Raw genomic sequence first — 18,518 nt, forward strand, 5'->3', positions numbered from 1 at the left:
CGGGTCGCGCCGTGTCCTCCGCCCGCCCCACGCCGCCGCCTTCGCCGCCCCGCGCCATGCTGCTCGCCCGGGCCCTGCGCTCCGCCGCCGCTGCCCTGCGCCCGCCGCCGCTGCCCGCGCCCCGCCGCCTGCTCTCCGCCGCCCGGCCCCGCGCCCCGCTGCCGCCGCCCCTGGCGCGCCCCCTCTGGCAGCTGGGCGGCGGCGGGCGGGCGGCGCTGCTGCTGCGCCCGCGGCGGGGCTGGGCCGGCGGCGTCTCCTGCGGCTGCGGCGGCCTCCACACCGAGGGTGCGCGGGGGGGGCCGCGCTGGGGGGGGGGGGGGGTGAGGGGGATGGGGCGCTCCCGCCTCCCCCCCGCCGGCAGCACGTGGCCCGCCCTGACCCCCCCCCCCCCCCCCGCCATCTCTCTGCAGGCGACAAGGCCTTCGCGCAGTTCCTGGCGGACGAGATCCAGGAGGAGAAGAAGCTGCAGAAGCACCGGGCGCTGCCCGCGGTGTCCGGCGGGTGGGAGCTGGAGCTGCGCGGCACGGAGGCCCGGCTGGCGCGGAAGGTGGCCGGAGAGAGGTATGGGGGGGGGGGGGGTGCGTGGGGGTTTCGCGGGGCGTTCTGCGAGCGTGCTGAGGGTAATGGCGTCCGTCTCTTTTGAAGGATAACGGTTACGTTCAACATCAACAACAGCATTCCGCCCTCGGTTGAGGACGACGCGCAGGAGGAGCAGAAGCCTGGCGAGCAGGAGGTAACGCGGTCTTTCCATGCGCACTCCAGTGGTGCGTCCCCAGAGGGCAGCGGGAACCTTGCCCTGAAGTTGAGAACCCTCTCCCCTCTCCCTTCATCTTTGGGAGCGTCCAGTCACCAAGTGCAGGTTTCTCTGGGCTGTGACCCCCCTCTGAGCAGAGAGGCAGAGCAGGGTGAGGGGCTCTGCGCGGAGGAAGGAGAGGGGCTCCCGTGGCTCTCGCCTTTGCAGCCCCCTGCAGCGAATACTGCGCTTGGCTGGCGTAACACGCGGTGCTGGTGGGCACCGCCAGCAAAACGCAGAGCTGTGCACGTGGCTTCACTCGTGTGGTTTTGTTGGTCAGAAGCATCTTGATTCTGCTCAGTAAGACTTAGTAAAAGTACTGGTAAAAAATGCAAATAAGCAATATAATTTAGGCAGAGGGCTTTGCGGTGACACTGACACCGAACAAGTCAGGAATGCAGCAGCTGCAGCAGTTAGCTTGCACAGTACCGGGGACGCCCGCGCGTTCCTTCCCCTCCCGGCCGTGCCTGTGGCCGCTGGGAAGGGCAGCGCACCCGGTCTGTGCGCGCGTGTTCGGCGGGCTCCGTGCCCTGCTGGGTTTCCTCCGTGAAGGAGGGCAAGCACGAGCAGCTCCTGCTGTGGGAGCAGTCCGAGCCTGTCCCCAGTCACCGTCGCACTGGAGGGCCCCAGCCCGGGGAGCTGCGGCTCTCTGGGGTGCTCCCAGCAGCCATTTTGCCGGTGCGAGGAGCAGGGGAGGGGCTGAAGGGCTGCTGGTGGGGTTGGGGGAAGTTGGGGTTGCCCTGGCCAGGGACCCAGGGAACAACCCGCATGGGATGGTCCGTGTTGCTGGGCTGCACTGGGATTGCTTTGGCTCCAGTTCAGACTCCAGTGCTGATGCAACTGTTCTCTTATTTAGCCTGATCTTACATCAACTCCCAACTTTGTTGTGGAAGTAATAAAAGATGATACAAAGCAGACCCTCGTTCTTGACTGCCATTACCCCGAGGATGAGGTGGGTATCAAACCAGTGGTGTGTGAGCCCTGGGCTGTGCCTCGCTGCGCATTTCCCGCTTCGCTGTCGCGTAATCCTGCCGCTGTTGAATCTGCCTGCTCTTTGTAGTCTGATGGTTTTCTGAATCTGCAGAAAATGCTGTCTCCTCTTACCTCTCTTTTTTTTAACACCAAAAAAAAAGACTTTGTGTTCGCACGGACACGCTTTGGGGAGGAGATGTTCCGCTGCATCCCTCACATCCTGACCTGGCACTGCTGAGCGGCCGCGTGTTGGCCAGGCTGTTGAATTACATTGGAGCAGGGAAGCATGGCTTCACTATACCGGCACGGCAGCTTGAGAGGGGTAAACGGGAACGGCCAAAACCAGGCAGACTTTATACAGCGTCAGTACCTTGCAGATCTCGTTGTTGTGAGGTTTCACAAAGAGAAATAGAGATTTTAAAAAAGGGGGGGGCGGATAAATTTGAGAACTTTGCTTCAGACTGATCTTTGTGGTTTAGTTTGTAAACCTGAACAGATGATTTGTGCGGCCAGTCCTAGCTGACAAAGGTTAGACAGACGTGGGAAGACAGATTTAGAACCACCCAGAGGAGGTTTTTCTTCATAAAAATCAAGCTGCTGACCTGACCTCTTCGGGAATTTCCTGCGTTGCCGTGCTTCTCTTCGCAGGCACGCGCTGGGAGGGGAGAGGTGCAGCTTCAGCACCAGCCTTGGGTTTTTGCCTGCAGTGCCGTATTCCTGGCTTCGGGATGAGATGGCTGAAGGGGCCCTGCAGTTAGAGCGAATTGTGTGTCTTACATCTCACCTCCTGTTTCAGGTTGGACACGAGGGAGAGGAAGAAAGCGACATTTTCACAATCCGGGAGGTCAGTTTTCAGCCCACCGGAGAATCGGACTGGAAGGACACCAACTACACCCTCAATACGGATTCCCTTGACTGGGTGAGTGCTGCCGACGCCCGGGGCCGCAGGCTGCAGAGGGCACGTCAGCGTGTCTCGCCTGGCTGTCCGATGGCTCCGGAATGACGGGGGAGTCCTGTCCCGGGTGCCTGGGACGGGGAGTCCCCTGCTCGCCGCAGCGTGCCGTGCAGTGGTGGTTCTGCTGCAGACTGGGGGCTGTTGCCCAGTCCCGGCATTGCCAGCAGGCAGAGCCCGACGGGCTGGAACTCGTTCTGTTCCGGGCTTTGCAAGCGGATTTCCTAGCAGCTCTGTCACACTTACGAGGTGCTTTAACACTTGCTCAGACATCTTTTCATCTGTGCGTTAATTAACAGCGTAGCTTATCAGATACCACATGTAGAGATGCCTTTGTTTCCTGGGTTTTCCAGGTATGTTTTTACAGTTGTGACACTAAACTCAGGATGTGGCACCTGCTTATCTGCTCTCAGTGCCAGGCTTTCAGCAGGGCAAATCTTAGTTGGAGGCTGTGCGTCATGTGGTTAAAACTTTACTCCTCGAGGGTGTATCTCTTGGGGAAGCACTCGTGTTAGAATGGGTTAGTGTGCTCTAGGACATCCCACACTGCTTTTTCTTTTCCTCTCTCGAGACAGAAAATTAATTTAAAAATGTGTATGATTTGTGATCCATTCGGATTACAGAAGTCCAGAATTAAACATTTGTTCAGTAATATTGGTCTGTTTAAAAAAACCAACCCACGAAGAAAGGCCTGACAGCTGTTGGCATTGCTGCCCTAAGCAGCAGGAATGACCGCTCTCCTGAGGAGCGAGGGGGGAACCCGCAGCTGTTACCATGCTGGAGCTGCAACACTGCGGTAGGACCAAAAAGAAGAAAAAAAACCAAAGAGCTGCTGATTGTAAAAGCTTTAGTCTCTCAGACAAATATTGACATCAGGTACCGCCCTTTCCAGACACAGTTAAAGCGATTCACCCCCGAGGCCGCAGCACCATGGAGGGGACGGGCAGAGCTCCGCAGGTGTAGCCTTTAACGAGCTTTACCCGCTGACTCCTGCGGCCCGTCGGTCATCTCCAGAGAGCAGCTGGTTTGTAGTGCTGGGTTTGGGTTTATGACCTGTTCCATGGCCCCATCCCTCTGAAGGGCCAGGCCTGCCGAGCGGGGGATGGGGAGCTGCCTGGTCCCCTGCGGGAGGCAGACCTGCTCTTCGTTGGAGAAAGAAACGCCGGCTGCGGTGGGACACCGTAAAGTGACTGGTACCCAGGTGTGCGCTGCTGAGGCGGTTTCCTCTTCGTTGCTTGCAGGCCCTGTACGATCACTTAATGGATTTCCTGGCTGACCGAGGAGTGGACAACACCTTTGCTGATGAGTTAATAGAGCTCAGCACGGCGCTGGAGCACCAGGAGTACATTAAATTCCTTGAAGACCTTAAAAGCTTTGTCAAGTGTCAGTAGTTTAGGCAGCTTATCTTCAAGTGTGGGTATGCCACAGCTCTGCCCCAGCCAGCAATGCCCAAATATATCTTCACAAGGGATCCAGAGAGCGAGTAACTTGGCGTTTGGAGAATGAGGATTCCTGCTGGTAATTTGGGGAATTGTATTTATGTTGCAGCCCAGATCAAGTTCACTGACGTTATGGTCCGGAATTGCCTCACCCTACTTGGTGGGTTTTGTACAATTAAGAATGAATGTGAAGAATAAAATGTGTTCAACATATCACTGAAAACTGGTGGTTTCTCCCTGCTGTACCATTGCTGACCAGAGAGCTGCTGTAAAAACCGTGCTGGTGGGTGTCAGTGCCCATGTTAGTACAGCTGCCAGCAGAGCTGCTGCCGCGGCCAGCGTGTGTGCTGGCCTGATGCTGTCTCCAGGGAGAGCTACTCCAGCACCTCCAGCCAGCAGCGGGCCTCTGGCCGAGCCGTGGCTGTGGGAGGAAGTTTGCTGGCCAAGCGTGCTAATTATGAAGTTATTCTAAAAGTCTTGGCTGGCTCTCTGTGTTAGGCAATAGAATTCAGGGTCTTAAACACTGTGTTTGAGGAGCCGTTTTAAGAAGGGATGTGCTGCCAGTACCTATGGCACTAGTATTAACGTAGCTGTTTTAGAAAACTACCGCAGAAAGGCTGGAGCACTTCAGTTCCGGCAGCAACTGGAGGCTGCGGGGCAGCAGCTGTGGGCTTCGGCTCAAAGCCCTGTCTCCGGCTGCTGCCTGAAGGTCACGTTAAGTTTAAACAGAAACCAAAGCTGAAGCCCAGTGTGAGCTGTGAGATGACTGATGCACTGTTAAAGACAACACTAAGGCTGAAATAAACTACGTCTATTTATTTCAAAACATGTACTGTGCCATTAAAAGTGCAGGACAAGGCAGTACTACTGCCTTTTGAAGTATCTCTTTGACAGCAATTACAAGTATGTACATAAAACCATTAGCAGCTCTGGAAGTCCTTCCAGTAAAAAAAGGCAGCAGCCAAATCAGCTTACAGGAGAATCGTCCAGGAGTCGCAGACCTTTACAAAAGGTTAAGTTGAACAGAGAACAAAATGAATCATTAATGTTCAAAACCATGTGAAACGCGCTGCTCCCAACACTGTCCTCACAGTGATTTTATGTAAGCAGCAAAGCTAAGGACTTGGTAGCTCTAGCTTGCGCCAGAGGGATGGGATGTGTTTTCCAAGAGGTACGGGTGAGCCTTTTGAGGAGGCTTAAACTGAAGTAATTTTTAAAACTTTTTTTTCATGAACCACTTATCTGAACTGCTGCTCCACACACGACTTGGAAGGTGTTGGCTAAGGTGTGAGAACGGTAAGGCACTCAGTGGGACAGGTCCTTGCAAGACTCCCTAACCCCAACGTTAAGGTAAGCTGTGCAGTTCTGCTCTCCCTTTCACAGTTACTGGTGGTCAAAAGTAAGACCATTTCCAAGGAAGTTTGTTGACAAGCAGCAGCACAACCCCCAGGGATCCACGGACCTGTGGGTTCTGCCCGTGTAAACAAGAATGGACCCGGGCAGAGATCCTTCCCAGGAACCTGACACCGGGACTCACCGGACAGCTCATGAGAAGACTGGCTTCCTCCTCCATTCCGCTGGTCACTGTGAACTCCGGGCTGTGAAAGCACCGGTGACTGTGCTCTGTTACAGTGTTTTCTAGAAGCGACCGGAGCTTCCCTTCTGTCATACCCTGAGAAAAATTGGGTTAAAAGAAATCTCACACATTAACTTGCTGTGTGTAGCTTAAAACTGCCTCTCTGCAGCAGCAGCCGCCATAAGATGTCACATGTAACACGTCACAGCGCAGTTTACCTGCGTGCTGATGTATAATCCACATTGGCAAAAAACCACGTGATTCCTCACAGTCAGGTTATTCCTAGAAAAAGCACAAAGAGCATTGTCACAACCACCAGAACAATGGCAGATTTTAGCAAAAAAACTGTTAGATTGAGAAGAATGCTGCTCAAGTTTTTTTATTTTGTTGAAATTAACAGCAGCCTCCGCCCACTGCTTTTGCCTGTTTCTAAACCTGAGCTGAGTGGAGAACCTCCTCCCACTGCCAAGGCTTGCTTACTTTCTACACACTGGGCAGATGATCTTGTCACCGGCATCCAAGCCATCAAGCATCGCGTTGAGACATTCTTCATCGAACTGCAGGCTTCGCTCATACTCTTCTATAACCGACTGCTCTGCAACAGCACAGCAAAATACCCTCAGGCGCCCGTTGTGAACCGAAGGCGAAGCGGCACGCGTGAAGCCCCTGGGCGGATGGAGCCTGGGGCAGCCACGAGTTTCTGAACTTTTCTTTCTTTGGATCAGATTTCTACGCTTGAAGAAGTTATTCCTGTTAATCCAGCTTTTCCTATGTTCATCTTTAGCTGGTCTCAAGTGGGTGACTTTCTAACCAACAATATAGAAACACTCTGAACTGATTTATGCAGGTTCCTACAGCTCCCAAACACCTCAGTGCTGTTTCTCTGGTCTCCTATTAGCTTGTCACAGACCTTAAAATGCCACTCTAACTCCTAAAGCTGTCAAAAAGGGTCTAGTGCAGTAGAGAGGCTACAGCGGTTTCCCAGGAGGCTCTTCCCCTCTGTCACGTGGTCTGCAAGAAATGAGGAGCACAGCCTCGGCTAATTTGGATTACTAGGAAGCCAGGAATATTACAAACTAAATAGGAGTCAGAAAGCACGTAGAGGATTTACCTTGCAAGATCAATTCTTGCTGGATCTCTTCCAGTACTGCTAGCTCGTCAGGGTCCTCCAGCATCTGAAAGGTGCACCAGTCAGTGCTTCCCCCACGCTGGCTACCTTCTCACTTCACTTCCCGCACCTGACTGAGCTGCCACCGCAACGTAAATTCACTCTGACTGTTCTTCTACCTGGCAAAACCATGCGCTGTCGAAAGCGATCTGTACTATAATCACCTGTGCAAAGCCAGCCACGACGGATCAGAACACAGCCGGCCCAAGAACTTGCTTTTGGAAAGATGAGAGTTTTACTCCTGTTCTCAGGAAGCCCAGCTCTGAAACCCACGGAGGAGGAACCCACCCTCGGCCGTGACTCATGCGTGGTTTGGGAAGGGAGTAAGGCGAGCGCTGTCACAGCACAACACCCCACGCGCGCTGTGGAAGTGGGACACCCAGACCTCCCGGAGACCGGAGCGACGGCTGCAGAGCCGCACTGAGCACCCCCGCCTCGGGCAGGCGGCCGCTGCTGGGGGCCGCACCAGCCCCGCAGCTCGTACCGACCTGGGCCAGGGCCTCGGGCGGGCTCTCCTCCGCGGCCCGCAGCGTCAGCCATTCCTGCTCCATCACCTCCGGCACCAGCAGCGCGCCCGGCCGCGGGCCGCACGGCCTCTCCCCGGCCCGGCGGTACCGCTCCAGCAGCTTCGCCCGGCTGCTCCTCAGCCGCTCCATGCAGCGCTGGGGGGGGAGCAGACCACAGGCCGCCAGTCAGCGCCCGCTGATGGAAGGGGGGGCGGCCGGAGGGGACAAGGCCGGGCCCTGGCGGGTGGGGTGCGGGCCGGGGCCGGCTCACCCGCCCGGCCCGGCCCCACTCACCCGGCGGTAGGTCTCCTTCCAGGGCGGCGCGGCCGGGCCCTTCCACCGAGCGCGGGCCGGCCGCAGTGGTGCCGCCATCGCCAGCAGCGAACCGCCGAGGGGGACGCCGGGAAATGTAGTCCCGGCGCAGAGGGTGACGCCGGGGCTGGGCGCGGCGCCTGCGCGGTGGCGGCGGCGGGCGATGGCGGCCGAGTGGGGCCCGGCGGAGCAGTGGCGCGCGGCCCTGCCGCAGCACGCGGTGTTCAGCCGCCTCCGCGAGCGTGCCCCCGCCGCCGGCGCGCGGCCGCCGCTGATCCGCAACCTGCTCCTCGGCCTCGGCGGAGACCTGCTGCTCTGGGACGGCGAGCGCAGCGCCTTCCGCGCCATCGGCCTCCGCCGCCTCGGCGGGCCCGACGCCGCCGCGCTCGGCCGCTCCCAGGTGGGGCCCGGGGCTGAGGGGATGGAGGGGGCTGAGAAGATGGGGGAGCGCGGCGGGAGCGGGGCTGAGGGGATGGGGGGAGTTGAGGGGATGGGGAGGGCGGCGGGAGCGGGGCTGAGAGGATGGGGGGAGCTGAGGGGATGGGGAGGGCGGCGGGAGCGGGGCTGAGGGGATGGGGGGGAGGGCTGAGGGGATGGTGGGGCGCGGCAGGAGTGTGGCTGAGGCGATGGAGGGGTCCTGAGGGGCCACCAGCCGCCCTCCCTCCAGCCCGCAGTCCGTGGGTTCTTCCCGGGTGAAACCCCCCCCGGTTTGTGCGTGGCCGTGGCTGAGGGCGAGTAAATCCCTGCCCGAAGAAAAGGCCTGCCCCGCTGCTGGGAGCGCGATTGAACCACCTGTGCTTGACTGCGATGTTTGTATTTTCAGACCCTTCTCTGCATAAACCCGCCACTGTTCGAGGTTTATCAGACGCTGCTGAGCCCCACGCAGCATCATGTGGCGCTCATCGGTACGAAGGGGCTCATGGTGCTGGAGCTGCCTAAGCGCTGGGGGAAGAATTCCGAGTTTGAAGGTGGGAAATCCACGGTCAACTGTAGGTGGGTGAGACCTCGGGCCCCACCGTCACTCCTCGACAGCCTCGCCGTGCTGGGGCCGCGCGGATGCCGAAGGCATTGGTTATGTCGGGGTGGTAGGGACAATCTTTGGCTCAGGGACCGGCTGGTTGTCAAGTGACCTGAATAAATGGCCTTCTAAACTCGTAAATGCTGAGGAGCAAGGTGTTCCTCTGCAGTATTCTCCAGGCTTTCTGGGGTGTTTTAGCTGTGGTAGCTAAAAGCACACGTCTAGATGGAAATAACAAAGGGCTCAAGTTAAAGCTGTCCCTCCAACTTTAAGAATAATATAGGTAGTGGTTTTGAAACCTTTTAGTTGGATTTCTAGCTCCTCTTGCCCCTGCTTCCCTTTAGAATTAACTTCTTTTGTTTTTCTTGTAACAGTGGGTATTTCTGCTCTGTGTTTCAGCACTGTTCCTATTGCGGAAAGGTTCTTCACAAGCTCAACATCTCTGACTTTAAAGCATGCTGCTTGGTACCCCTGTGAGACGTTAGAGCCCCATATTGTGCTCCTAACTTCAGATAACACTATAAGGTAAAACCTGTTTGTAGCTGATTATTTAAGAGAGTTTCTTTTGTCATTGCCAGTCTGATTTTTTGCCAGATATTTGTGTCCTGCCATTCTTACCAGGATTACCAATAAAAAATAGGATGGGAGACATTTCAGACTGATGCCAGCTGATGTTCATGCATTAGCAGGGACACGTGCAGCACTGTCAGCCAAATGAACATTGCTCCTGTTTCTTTCCTCTAGGTTTTACAGTCTGAAGGTACCTCAGACGCCCATCAAAGTGATTGCTCTTTCTGACACCGAGGAGGAGACTTTTACAATCAAAAAAGGGTTTGTGTGGCTTCTTGTGTTTTGAAATGCTTTTGATAGAGTAAGCTCTGGATTCTCAGTTTTGTTTTTAATGACTAAGTGATAAATCTACCTGAAAATCTGATGTGATTTTTTTTCATGGATTTCTTCAGTGCCAGGGCTTCTCCCTAGCACAGTAATGGCACTTTTTTATTTTTTTCCATCTGTCTAAAAAAGCGTTGTTGCAAACTGTACAGTCAAGTGTTTGTCAGAGTAGCAATTTGAAAAATATGCATTGTCTTTAAGAAGGAGTTAGGAAGGGCTTTTTGAGTGGGGAATGCAGAAAATAGACGGTCTCTTTATTTTCCTCTTGGCCTAGCTGGAAAGAAAAAACTCGAGGGTCTCCACTAGTCAAGTCACCGACTGATGCGCTACCCAGGAAATCACCAGTATGCCCTCCTCTTTTATGCTGTGAAACTGGGCTGGCTGGAGGGTGTATTGTGGAAATGAGGTGCCGTAAGAAGGGAGTTACTTGCACACTTTTGCTGCTGAAAATAGTGTACATCGAAGGACTGATGGCAGGTGTATAGCAGCAATGTGTCAGCACGTACCGATGGACCTGGTTAAACACTTGGGTTCTCGCAGTCGTTGCTGACTTCAGGTCTTGCCCTGACTTGTCCCCAGGAGAGCCTACACAGCATCGCTGGGAGAGACCGCGGTGGCGTTTGACTTCGGCCCGCTGGTTCCAGTCCCAAAGAACATTCTTGGACAGCGAGGGAGTGAAGAAGTGTTGGCCTATCCACTCTACATTTTGTATGAAAATGGAGAGACGTTCCTCACCTATGTCAGCCTGCTACACAGGTAGGATCGTGTTCGTCCTCGGGTTTCACGGAGCACGTGTGGGTTTGTACGATGTTAGGGTTGGAGAGCCATCCCTCGGTTTGGCTGGGACTCTGTAGCGGATGCCGGGCTGAGTTTTATTGTACTGCAGCCTGTTTTACCTCCTTGTGGCAGCACTAGCAGACTGAAATAGCGTGTCATCTGTTTTCATCCAGACGTCAAGGGTGCAGTGTCCACTGCTGAGAATCCACTGTCCATTATTTGCCATCAGAAATTTGAACTCAAGACACCAGACACTTAAAAGATCAGTGGGTCTAAGGCTGTTGGGGCGTATTTTGGGGCCTTCAGTTCACAGCGCAGACATCCTTAGCTTTGGATGAGGCTGAGTGAGCCAGTGGCATCTTAGGAAAAGAAATATTTTGAGATCACAGAGGGTTGGCAGACATGTTCCATAATGAAAAGTCAAGAATATGAATCAAGAATATAAACACAATACAAGAAAAAATTGCTTCAGAAGACTGAGAAGACGGTGGAAAACTTACAAGTTAGACCTAGTGTAACTGAGGATTAAAACATGGTATTTAGGTTAGAAACAGCACTGTTTGCGTGAGAAATGCTGCAGCATTGAGCAGAGCCTGTCTGTAGGCAAGGAAATGGGCTTAGTCCTTTGGAAGCTCTACCTAGAGAAATGCCAGGCCACAAAATGCGGCTTGTAAAGTGCTTTATTAAGCAAGAAACCAATGAAGTGATAATTAACTTGAGCTTTCCGTGAGTACTTTGTGTTCTTGTATGAAAATGCTTCCTCTTGAACTTTTTGCAGTGTAGCTTGGTTGCTTTTGAAGCATAAAACATTACTGAGCTCCACTTTCTTCTCCGAGATCTCCACCAAGAGTCTGTGGTTCAGACTCTTAGTCCGCAGAAGCCTGGGTTGCTGCTGTCTAACGGAAATTAAACAGAAGGCCAAACCATTGGGTTGTTTGGTTTTGTTTTTTGTTTTTTGTTTTATGTTTTTTTTTAATTATCCTTATTTTGTAGTTATTGTGCAGCAAGCTCCCGTAGGCAGCCAAAGGGAACTCTCCTTCCACACCTTGTGTTGTGAACACATCTTCTTTCTTCCAGCACTGGAAACCTTGGCAAGCTGCTTGGCCCTCTGCCCATGCACCCTGCTGCAGAAGATAACTACGGCTATGATGCCTGTGCTGTCCTTTGCCTGCCGTGTGTTCCAAACATCCTGGTGATTGCCACCGAGTCGGGAATGCTTTATCACTGCGTGGTACTCGATGGAGAAGAGGATGATGAGCAGGTACCTTGTCTTGTTTCTTTCCTGTGGGCATTTTTGTTTCTTTAGTCCAAGTTCCTGGCTGCAAGGTGGCAGGATGCCTCGAAGTGAAGGCCAAGGGCCAGCGCTGCATTGTTTCATAATGAGGTAGTGAGTCTTCCTCCTGTTGCAGCCAGTCTCTGGGATTCTCTGGTGAATTTATTTTAAATGTCAGTTCTGTGTATGCTGCTGGTAGGTCAGCTTTTATTCAAACTTATGAACTATTTTAAAGAAGATCTTCTAAGAAGAAACCCTGTTTCTGAGATAAATTTTTTAAGTTAAAAAAACCCATAGGGACTTGAACTTCTTTCCCTGACAATTCATACGCTTGCCTATTTTATGTAACTTCTTCTTGATGCTGTTTATGTTGGCATTTCTACTTAACACAGAAGAATTCAATGCTCTTTACAGTCAGAAAAGTCATGGGACCCAAGATCGGATATTATTCCTTCCCTGTATGTGTTTGAATGTGTTGAACTGGAACTTGCACTGAAACTGGCGTCAGGAGATGAAGAAGAGCCTTTGGAGTCTGATTTCTCTTGCCCAATCAAACTGCATCGAGGTAGGGCTGTCATTTGGGTTGTTGGCTTTTACTTGCTTTATTTCATGAACTTAGGATCAAGCTATTTACAAATTATCGTTGGTGTCAAACAGATGGTGGTGTTCAGTAGGGATTTGCCTGCTATCTTCAACAAAGCTGTGGGAAGAGCAAGCCAGGGAGGTGCTTTAGTGTTTACTCAAGGGCAGGTTACCTGTGGTCACCAAATTCTTTCAGCTGTGGATTATAATGCAAAGTTGTTGCATCTGTGATAGCCTATGCATGTAAGCAAGTGTGGTGGGGATGGTGACCCTGAGGGTCATATTTCCTATTAGACTGCCTGATGTAACTGTGGGGCAGGAGCTCGGGTAGGACAAAGTGCTGGGGTCATTCTGAACAAGAAGCTCGTCAGAATGCTGGTCTGCTGGCTTTACCTGATCTTCCCTTTAAAACCTACTGGTACGAGAGGAGTAGTTCGAAACAATTCATCAAGTATTTCAAGTGTAATTCAATTTTATGCAGAACTCTAATAGCGTGGCTAACGCACCTAGCTCAGTTTTGGGATACAGACGGGTTCGTACTTGCGACAAGATGTTAATGCTGACGGGGCAATACGTGGATACACGTGTTCGACAATGCGGGTTTGCAGGACAAGTTTTTCTCAGTTCACTGCCTTCTTCTACGTCTGCTGTTTAAATTTCAGATCCAAAATGTCCCTCTAGATACCACTGCACCCATGAAGCTGGTGTCCATAGTGTGGGGTTGACCTGGATCAACAAACTGCACAAATTCCTTGGTTCAGGTGAGTGGTGAGACTCTGTTGCATGTAGAGGGAAGAGAGGACTGTCCGAACGCCTGCGTTTTGCTGGCAACAAGTTGTTGGATGCGGGTGATCCTGAGACTGCCTTACCCTGCAAAGCAGATCTGATGCATCCTGACAAATCTCTTTGTAGATGAAGAAGACAAAGACAGTTTACAAGAATTGGGAGCAGAACAGAAGTGCTTTGTTGAACATATTCTTTGTACAAAACCGTTGCCGTGCAGGTAAAAACCAAACCCTTTCTGTTGCTTCCACATCAGTGAGTTGCTGTGGAAAATACTTATTATTTGTCCTATTTTGCTGCATTCTTGCCATTAAAAATAATGAAGTCCGCTCAAAAGAATTCATATAATAGCAATAAGCAATTTGTGTACCAGGATTCTTAGTGCACAGTTAGGGAAGTAAGCTTAGATTCCTGTGTTACTGGCTGAAAATCATCTGTCAACACAGCAGGAAGTTTTGGTTTCATTTACTTGATCCCAGACAACTACCTCTGAGGCTTGATTTGGCCAAGAGCCTTGAACGCTGACATGTTCCTTTTATCCACTTTTTAAGGATCAAACACTGTTCAAAAGCACATCTGATTTTTTGAGCTTGGTCAGGCTTAAGAGGCACCATGTGCTGGGCTATGTAATGGATCTGTATCTGCTTTATTTTTCTCACTTTTATAAGGCCTAATTGTATCTATAGACTGCTATTTATGAAACGCTATGAAAATACAGAAATGCTGTTTATTAATAGGTGTGAAGTCATCTAACCTGAAGGGCTCCCTGAGTCAGCACAGCTGGTGCCTCTGCCATGGTGTCAGTGGTTACCTGGGGCACTGGGGCCGGAAAGGGGAGCAGGAGCACCCGTGCTCTCCCCGCGGAGGCCTGTGCCTCGCTCCGTGCCTCGCTCCAGAAGCGGGTAGCGTCTCCTGGGCCACAGCGGGCGTTTGCTCCTGGCTCGCAGGGGAGCTGGACAAGTGCTCTCTCGCTCTGGCCGGGTGAGTGTGTCCTGGTGCACCCCACTGCCAGGCCGGTGGTGTGGCACGAGAACAGTTCTGCGGAGTGGCTCTCGGCCCAGAGAAAGGTGTCTGGCTCAGGCGACTGCTGTAGCTAGAGCTTTGCCAAACGAGTGAATGTGCACAATGTGACCGGGTAATTCTGGTGTTTCCTTCCCTTCAGGCAACCTGCTCCGATCAGAGGATTTTGGATCGTTTCTGACATCCTGGGGCCCACAATGATCTGCATCACAAACACCTATGAGTGTATTACAAGGCCTCTCCTGTACGTGGTTCGCAATTAGTTTGAAATCCATGACTGTTGCAAGAAAAGGATCTCAGGATAGTAATTTTATTATTCTTTTGATCCTTTCACCCCAGACTTCTGCACCTCTCATGACACACAATGAAGTTTGCCTTCTGAACACTCCCTGGCTGAGCACTTAAATGTTATTATAGTGGTTATTTACTAGTGATAAGGTGGTTGTAGGGGATATAATTATATCACTAATCTAAATAAACTGCTTACAGGCAGTAATACAGAGGTCCTTAATGGCACCAAGGTTATGTTTGCATGAAAGGGTAAAAAAAAAAACAAAACAGTTTCCTAAAGTGCTTTAAAGTAGTGGGATTTTTACTATGCATTTCCAAAGCAACTTTACTTTGTTTGAGGGTGGTGGGAAAGATAGAGACTAGTGTGGTAATTTGCGTGTGCATAAGTAAGTGAATGCATTGAGGGGAGCGCACTATTTTCAGTTTATTTATTGCTAAGAACACTGTTTAGTGTATGACAGGTACCTTCAGTAGAAGTACCTGTCATACGTTAAACATGCCAGGTTCTCTCACAGACCACTTTTTTTTTAAAAACTATTTCTGCCGTGTTCTTAAATAGGGTTTTCGTACAGCTCGTTTAAACCCCCTTATCTGAAATCCCATAGGTGGGCAGGGACCCAGCAGCTGCTTTGAAAAGCAGGTCCTTCTGCTGTTCCAGCACTTGCTTGCCTTGTTGTAGAACTTTCTTCTCCTTAAGGAAGAGGATAGTGATGGTTCTTGCGTGCTTCACCTGTGGAGCAAACAGAAAGGTGGGGATGGGAGCTCTACCAGCCCTGTCTAGAGCTGGATTTACCACCTAATCGAAGTACTTGGCCCACTTCTGACTTACTGCTGTGATACACTAACTCCCCACTTTGTTTTAACTACCATTTAAACTCTGACACAGTTTAAATTTTTCTGGTTTAAACTGTGTTCTCCAATGTGATGTTCTTTGCTAGAAGTACAGTCCATCCTGCATCGCCTCCCCTGCTGTGTACCAGAGAAGACAAAGATGTTGCTGTTTCCCCTCTCCGTATCCTGGCTGAGTCACAGCATTCATTTGAGAACCACATCCGAAGCATCCTGCAGCGCAGTTCTGCCAATCCCTTGCTTCTGAAGTAAGTAAATCTGTTTTCCTGGGGGACCTGAAGAGGGAAGACTCTCAGCCGTGCTGTGTGTTCGGCAGCCCCTGACGGAGCAGCGCGTTAGCTTGGACAAGGCACTAACGGGGCCACAGCTCCCGCAGCCCACTGGTGCCTCTCGGGCTGTAACGACGAAGGCTGGGAGGGGAGCATCTTGCTCTGGTCCCTGCTCAAAGCAGGGCTGCCCCCAGCTGATGAGGTTGCTCATCGCTTGCCCCACTGGGTTAGAAACATGATTTACAGCAAAGGGATTTAGTTACAGCCCCTCACTCCCGTAACTGAGCCCCCAGAGCCCCTACTGTAAATTCTGCCAGCTGTGTGGCCTGTCAGAGTGAGAGGAGGATTGCAGAAAGCTCTCTCATTGCTTCAGGTCTGCTGATAAAGATGCTGCTCCTCCCCCTGAGGAATGCCTTCAGCTTCTGAGCAGAGCCACCCAAGTGTTCAGAGAGGAATACATCCTGAAACAAGATCTGGCAAAAGAGGAAATTCAGCAGAGGTAAGACAAGACAAGGCCCTCCCAAGTGCGTGCTGTACCATGGCTGTGAAACAGCATCACTCAGGACTGGGCACTACGCCTCCTCTGCCGTCCTAACGCTTGTGAATGAGTAAAATGTACTCGTGTAAGACTAACGGAATACCAGACCTGAAAATTGAGTTACCAGGGAATGCAGGGGGGGAGCGCAATAGTTGATCCTTATGGTGGCTCGCAGGGGAAAGGAAAAAAAGTACACACGCACACACACAAAAAATACTCTCTTGCTGTTGTCACTCTGCCGGTGCCTGGGGGGGGGGGGGGGGGGGGGGGGGGGGGAAGAAAGCCTTTGACCTCAGCCATAATCCTGACAAAGCTGCTAAAAGGGAAATTGCATTAAATAAGTCCCTGCTTCTTCAACCTACAGTTATTTATTTGTATTACAAAGTTAGGACAAAATGGAGGAGTTTGTTCTTACCACTGCCTGTTTTTCAGTGTCTTTAGCTCTTCGTAATCCCAGGAGCATTAATCACTTCTGTCATATTTTCTGTGTGGCCTAAATCCTGATTCAGCTGGACTGCTGTTGTGGGCAGTTTCATTTTATGTATGTATTTATTTGAAGAGTGAAGCTGCTGTGGGGACAGAAGAAGAAACAGCTGGAAGACCTCAATTACTGTCGAGAGGAAAGGTGAGTATAACCTGCCTGCTGTTGCCAAGTCAGACATCAGGAGTGGTGGACCTTTGCGCAAAGAGTACTTCATACCGGGTCCCGGGTGAAACAAGGGAGAAGTGAGTGTGTTTCCAGCTGTAATCAGGCAGCAGGTTCACTCCCTGCTCCAGCTTGCTCGTCCAGACCCCTTCTCCTGTTTCCACTTACAGACTTGGCTTGCATGTAGATCTAAAGTAAAAAAACATCTCTCCCTTGCATGAAGGAAGAGTTTGCGGGAAATGGCCGAGCGCTTGGCTGACAAGTATGAGGAAGCCAAAGAGAAGCAAGAAGACATCATGAACAGGTGAGCGCAAAGGACACCGTTCCATCACAGCTCGCCGCCTGCTCTGTCGCACTGTGCTGGTGTGGTAGCACAGACGGGCGGGTTAGGGGGGTCTCGGCACTGCTGCAGGGCCAGCCTGACCTTGGCCTTTAGAAACGCCACGTGAGGCGAGCCGAAAGAGGAAAGTCTTGAGCCCCCGAGGCTTGGGGAGGGGGGGCAGAAGCACAAGACTGGCGGTGTCTTAGTGTGCGGTAAGCTAATGCAGCCGCCTCTCCTGCTTTGTGCACCAAGGATGAAGAAAGTGCTTCGGAGTTTCCACTCTCAGCTTCCCGTGCTCTCCGACAGTGAAAAAGATATGAAGAAGGAGTTGCAGACAATACATGACCAGCTGCAGCACCTGAGCAATGCCATCAGACAGGTGAGGGAGGGCGCTGGCTGGCTGGCAGGCGGGTGGTAGACACCACCGCATCACACCGGCAGAACACCGGCTGCCAACAGAGCAGCTTTGTGCTTCTGTGAAATGAGCAGCAACGTACTGAAATAACTCCTGATCTGTGTCAGTAATATAGACAGAACCTCTGCAACCCCGCATAAACTCTGAGACAGAAAGTCTGTGCACCTTCCTCGGTCCTAGCAGCAACATTCTCTTCTCTCTGTGGGAGGAGGAATGCAAGAGCAAGCAGAGTTTAACCCAAAGAGAATCCGTTCTTGCAGTGTGACACACCCCTTTGTAACTGTAACGCGCTTCCACTTCGACAGGCAGGACCCACACTGACTGGGGTTGTCTTTTTGTACCTGGCTTCTAGGTTAAAATGAAAAAGGAATACCAGCAGCAGAAGATGGAAAAGGGTAGCAGCCCCCGCAAACCCAGCATCGCCCTCAGTGCCTACCAGAGCAAGTGCATCCAGACCGTCCTGAAGGAAGAGTAAGTCAAAGCCTGGAGCCTCCTGCAGAGGTCAGGCCCTGGCACTTGCATCAGCAATTCAGTCCCTGTTTCTGGGGTGCAGCCTGACCTCTGTGCTGTGCGGGGGGCTGCACCGTGCTGAGGGGGGCTGCAGTGTGACCTGCGCCAGCTCCCGACGGCAGCACAGCCCCAGCTCATGCTACGACTAAAGCAGATGTAGCTAAGTCTGCTTTTTGCCCAGGGATCTTTTGGCAGCCTGTAGCCAGCCCATAATTAACAAAAAGACGTGCAGTGGTGCTCCCGTTCTCTGCTGCTGCCATATGAAGTGTTTTCCTGCCTGGTTAGTTTTGAGCAAAAGTGACCTGCAGCCTTTTGACTTGGATTTGTTTCTCTTGAAGGGGCGAACACATAAGGGAAATGGTAAAACAGATCAATGACATCAGAAGCCGTGTGAACTTCTAACACGTCTGCGATGAGGAACCTACACCGCAAGGCTGGACGAGCTTTAATTTTCCCTGGTATTGCCCTGTGTATATTCACATTTGTATGTTGAACAATATGCCTTTTACTTATTATTTTGTAAAGATGGACTGTGAAATAAAATACTTTTGATAAGACTCATTACATGCTGCGCTTTTTTGCTTTTCTCCTGGAGACAGTGCAGCAGGTGCTT

At 51.9% G+C, this 18,518-nt stretch overlaps 3 protein-coding genes across 3 annotated transcripts; 2 read left to right on the forward strand and 1 right to left on the reverse strand.

Annotated features, from left to right (window-relative positions):
- The first annotated feature begins 38 nt into the window (after positions 1-38).
- On the forward strand, positions 39-4,379 carry C1QBP (complement C1q binding protein). Its single transcript, XM_075440358.1, has 6 exons — positions 39-285; positions 411-561; positions 646-733; positions 1,650-1,745; positions 2,562-2,684; positions 3,959-4,379. The coding sequence occupies exons 1-6, from the start codon at positions 57-59 to the stop codon at positions 4,106-4,108; spliced, it is 837 nt and encodes a 278-aa protein (XP_075296473.1). The 5' UTR covers positions 39-56; the 3' UTR covers positions 4,109-4,379.
- Positions 4,380-4,957: 578 nt separating this feature from the next.
- On the reverse strand, positions 4,958-7,818 carry RPAIN (RPA interacting protein). The gene is made up of 7 exons (XM_075440359.1): positions 7,701-7,818; positions 7,389-7,562; positions 6,844-6,907; positions 6,213-6,327; positions 5,951-6,014; positions 5,694-5,828; positions 4,958-5,157 (listed from the first exon to the last, which is right to left on the reverse strand). The coding sequence occupies exons 1-7, from the start codon at positions 7,776-7,778 to the stop codon at positions 5,128-5,130; spliced, it is 660 nt and encodes a 219-aa protein (XP_075296474.1). The 5' UTR covers positions 7,779-7,818; the 3' UTR covers positions 4,958-5,127.
- Positions 7,819-7,866: 48 nt separating this feature from the next.
- Positions 7,867-18,462, forward strand: NUP88 (nucleoporin 88). The gene is made up of 17 exons (XM_075440357.1): positions 7,867-8,118; positions 8,542-8,711; positions 9,136-9,261; positions 9,481-9,567; positions 10,210-10,386; positions 11,485-11,668; positions 12,095-12,245; positions 12,925-13,023; positions 13,175-13,265; positions 14,208-14,309; positions 15,295-15,453; positions 15,848-15,973; positions 16,572-16,637; positions 16,882-16,962; positions 17,233-17,359; positions 17,748-17,866; positions 18,244-18,462. Exons 1-17 carry the CDS (start codon positions 7,882-7,884, stop codon positions 18,305-18,307), a joined length of 2,166 nt encoding a protein of 721 aa, XP_075296472.1. The 5' UTR covers positions 7,867-7,881; the 3' UTR covers positions 18,308-18,462.
- The last annotated feature ends 56 nt before the right edge of the window (positions 18,463-18,518 follow it).

Source organism: Opisthocomus hoazin, chromosome 20 (assembly GCF_030867145.1).
Source record: "Opisthocomus hoazin isolate bOpiHoa1 chromosome 20, bOpiHoa1.hap1, whole genome shotgun sequence".
Lineage (NCBI taxonomy): Eukaryota > Metazoa > Chordata > Aves > Opisthocomiformes > Opisthocomidae > Opisthocomus > Opisthocomus hoazin.

What these genes read in the sequence shown, in the direction of transcription:
- NUP88 (XM_075440357.1), top strand. Translation starts at nt 7,882, where the DNA reads ATGGCGGCCGAGTGGGGCCCGGCGGAGCAGTGGCGCGCGGCCCTGCCG. An exon ending in AAATCCACGGTCAACTGTAG is followed by an intron (nt 8,712 to 9,135) that starts GTGGGTGAGACC and finishes TCTGTGTTTCAG; the next exon opens with CACTGTTCCTATTGCGGAAA. An exon ending in GCCAATCCCTTGCTTCTGAA is followed by an intron (nt 15,454 to 15,847) that starts GTAAGTAAATCT and finishes TCATTGCTTCAG; the next exon opens with GTCTGCTGATAAAGATGCTG.
- RPAIN (XM_075440359.1), bottom strand. Translation starts at nt 7,778, where the DNA reads ATGGCGGCACCACTGCGGCCGGCCCGCGCTCGGTGGAAGGGCCCGGCC. An exon ending in GGAAGGAGACCTACCGCCGG is followed by an intron (nt 7,563 to 7,700) that starts GTGAGTGGGGCC and finishes CTCCCCCCCCAG; the next exon opens with CGCTGCATGGAGCGGCTGAG. An exon ending in CGCCCGAGGCCCTGGCCCAG is followed by an intron (nt 6,908 to 7,388) that starts GTCGGTACGAGC and finishes TGCACCTTTCAG; the next exon opens with ATGCTGGAGGACCCTGACGA.
- C1QBP (XM_075440358.1), top strand. Translation starts at nt 57, where the DNA reads ATGCTGCTCGCCCGGGCCCTGCGCTCCGCCGCCGCTGCCCTGCGCCCG. An exon ending in CGGCGGCCTCCACACCGAGG is followed by an intron (nt 286 to 410) that starts GTGCGCGGGGGG and finishes ATCTCTCTGCAG; the next exon opens with GCGACAAGGCCTTCGCGCAG. An exon ending in ATACGGATTCCCTTGACTGG is followed by an intron (nt 2,685 to 3,958) that starts GTGAGTGCTGCC and finishes CGTTGCTTGCAG; the next exon opens with GCCCTGTACGATCACTTAAT.